The sequence below is a fragment of the Myotis davidii genome, unplaced genomic scaffold (genome assembly GCF_000327345.1).
Source record: "Myotis davidii unplaced genomic scaffold, ASM32734v1 scaffold436, whole genome shotgun sequence".
NCBI lineage: Eukaryota > Metazoa > Chordata > Mammalia > Chiroptera > Vespertilionidae > Myotis > Myotis davidii.
In genome coordinates this window covers 4,426,397-4,427,554 of record NW_006292604.1, presented here as the reverse complement: position 1 = coordinate 4,427,554, position 1,158 = coordinate 4,426,397, and the positions used below count along the sequence as shown (strand labels likewise).

Sequence of the window (1,158 nt, the reverse complement as noted above, 5' to 3'; positions counted from 1 at the left end):
AAAACCCATGTGTCCCATCCACAAACCACCGCCACACGCCTTCACTCCACATCTACACCACGCGTGTGACTTTCAATAAACTGTCACCCACCGGCCTCTCCCACACCATGACTCTCACCCACCTGCCTCTCCCTCGCAGCACACGAGTAAATTCCATCATGTGTGTTTGCTTCTACACACACATGAAACGTCCTGACTTTACCTCTTTCTGATACTGACCGGTCAGACGTCCCACCCTCACCTCCGGGGGACAATGACCCTGGAGAACAGCCCTACCCCTCACGGAGGAGGCTGCTCTGTGTGCAGACTAACAGGGCTCTGCCCCCCTGCTCTCAGCCCCCAATCTCCCCCGAGTTCCCTCCCTCCCACCCCCAGGAGGCAGCAAGCAAGCCCAGGAGACTGACGCTGGGTGGCTGCCTGTCCCGCCTCCATCAGCCGCTCTCAGGGCAGGCACAGCCCAGGGCTCCCCCAGCCCCTCCAGGAGGGTCTGTCCTGCCCCTTCCGCCCAGGCAGTGTGCAGGTTTGCAATCCCTTACGCAGGTTTCAGGTCATCCTTCCACAGCTACTGGCTGAGCACCTGCTCCGACCAGTCACAGTTCCAGCCCCAAGAGGCAGCTGCCGCCCCCGGGGCTTTTAGAGTGAGCCAGGCCCGCGGGCAGCAGTCACCCCACACGCCACACCCCAGCCCCACACCCCAGCCCGCGGGGAGTCCACACCGTCCTTTCCTAAGAAACCCTCGCTGAGGAAGAAGCCACACCGCAGCCGGGCCGCGGGCAGAATCCACCGCGACGCCAATCCCGCCCGTCCCGGCTATTTCACGGCCAACAGCCCTGCGTGGGGACAGGGGCCCCGGAGCGGGTCCTACCTCCTTCTTCTCGCCAGTCTGCTCCGCGATCAGCTGGTCAAACACGGCCCCGAACTCTTCGTGGATCTTCTGCATCTCGTTGATGTGACTGGCCACCTTGTTCATGGTCTTGATGGCCACTGGGGGCGACAGGGCGGCGGTGAAGAGGCGGCACAGAGGCGTGGGCTGGGAGCGGGGCGACGGCAGGGGTGGGAGGTGGGGGGCTTTGCTTGCAGGTAGGGGTGTGTGTGTGTGTATGTGTGTGTGTGTGTAGGGTTTTGTGGGCGGGGCTCACCTGGGCCTTGCCTTGGGGA

At 63.3% G+C, this 1,158-nt stretch overlaps 1 protein-coding gene across 1 annotated transcript in view; it reads right to left on the bottom strand.

Moving 5' to 3' along the window:
- Nucleotides 1-1,158, bottom strand: part of TIAM1 (T-cell lymphoma invasion and metastasis 1) — a 72,855-nt gene that overhangs the window by 9,041 nt on the left and 62,656 nt on the right. Inside the window, exon 17 of the mRNA XM_015565533.1 lies at nucleotides 866-1,068. Within this exon, the coding sequence (XP_015421019.1) occupies nucleotides 866-1,068 (203 nt within the window). The remainder of the gene's footprint in view (nucleotides 1-865; nucleotides 1,069-1,158) is intronic.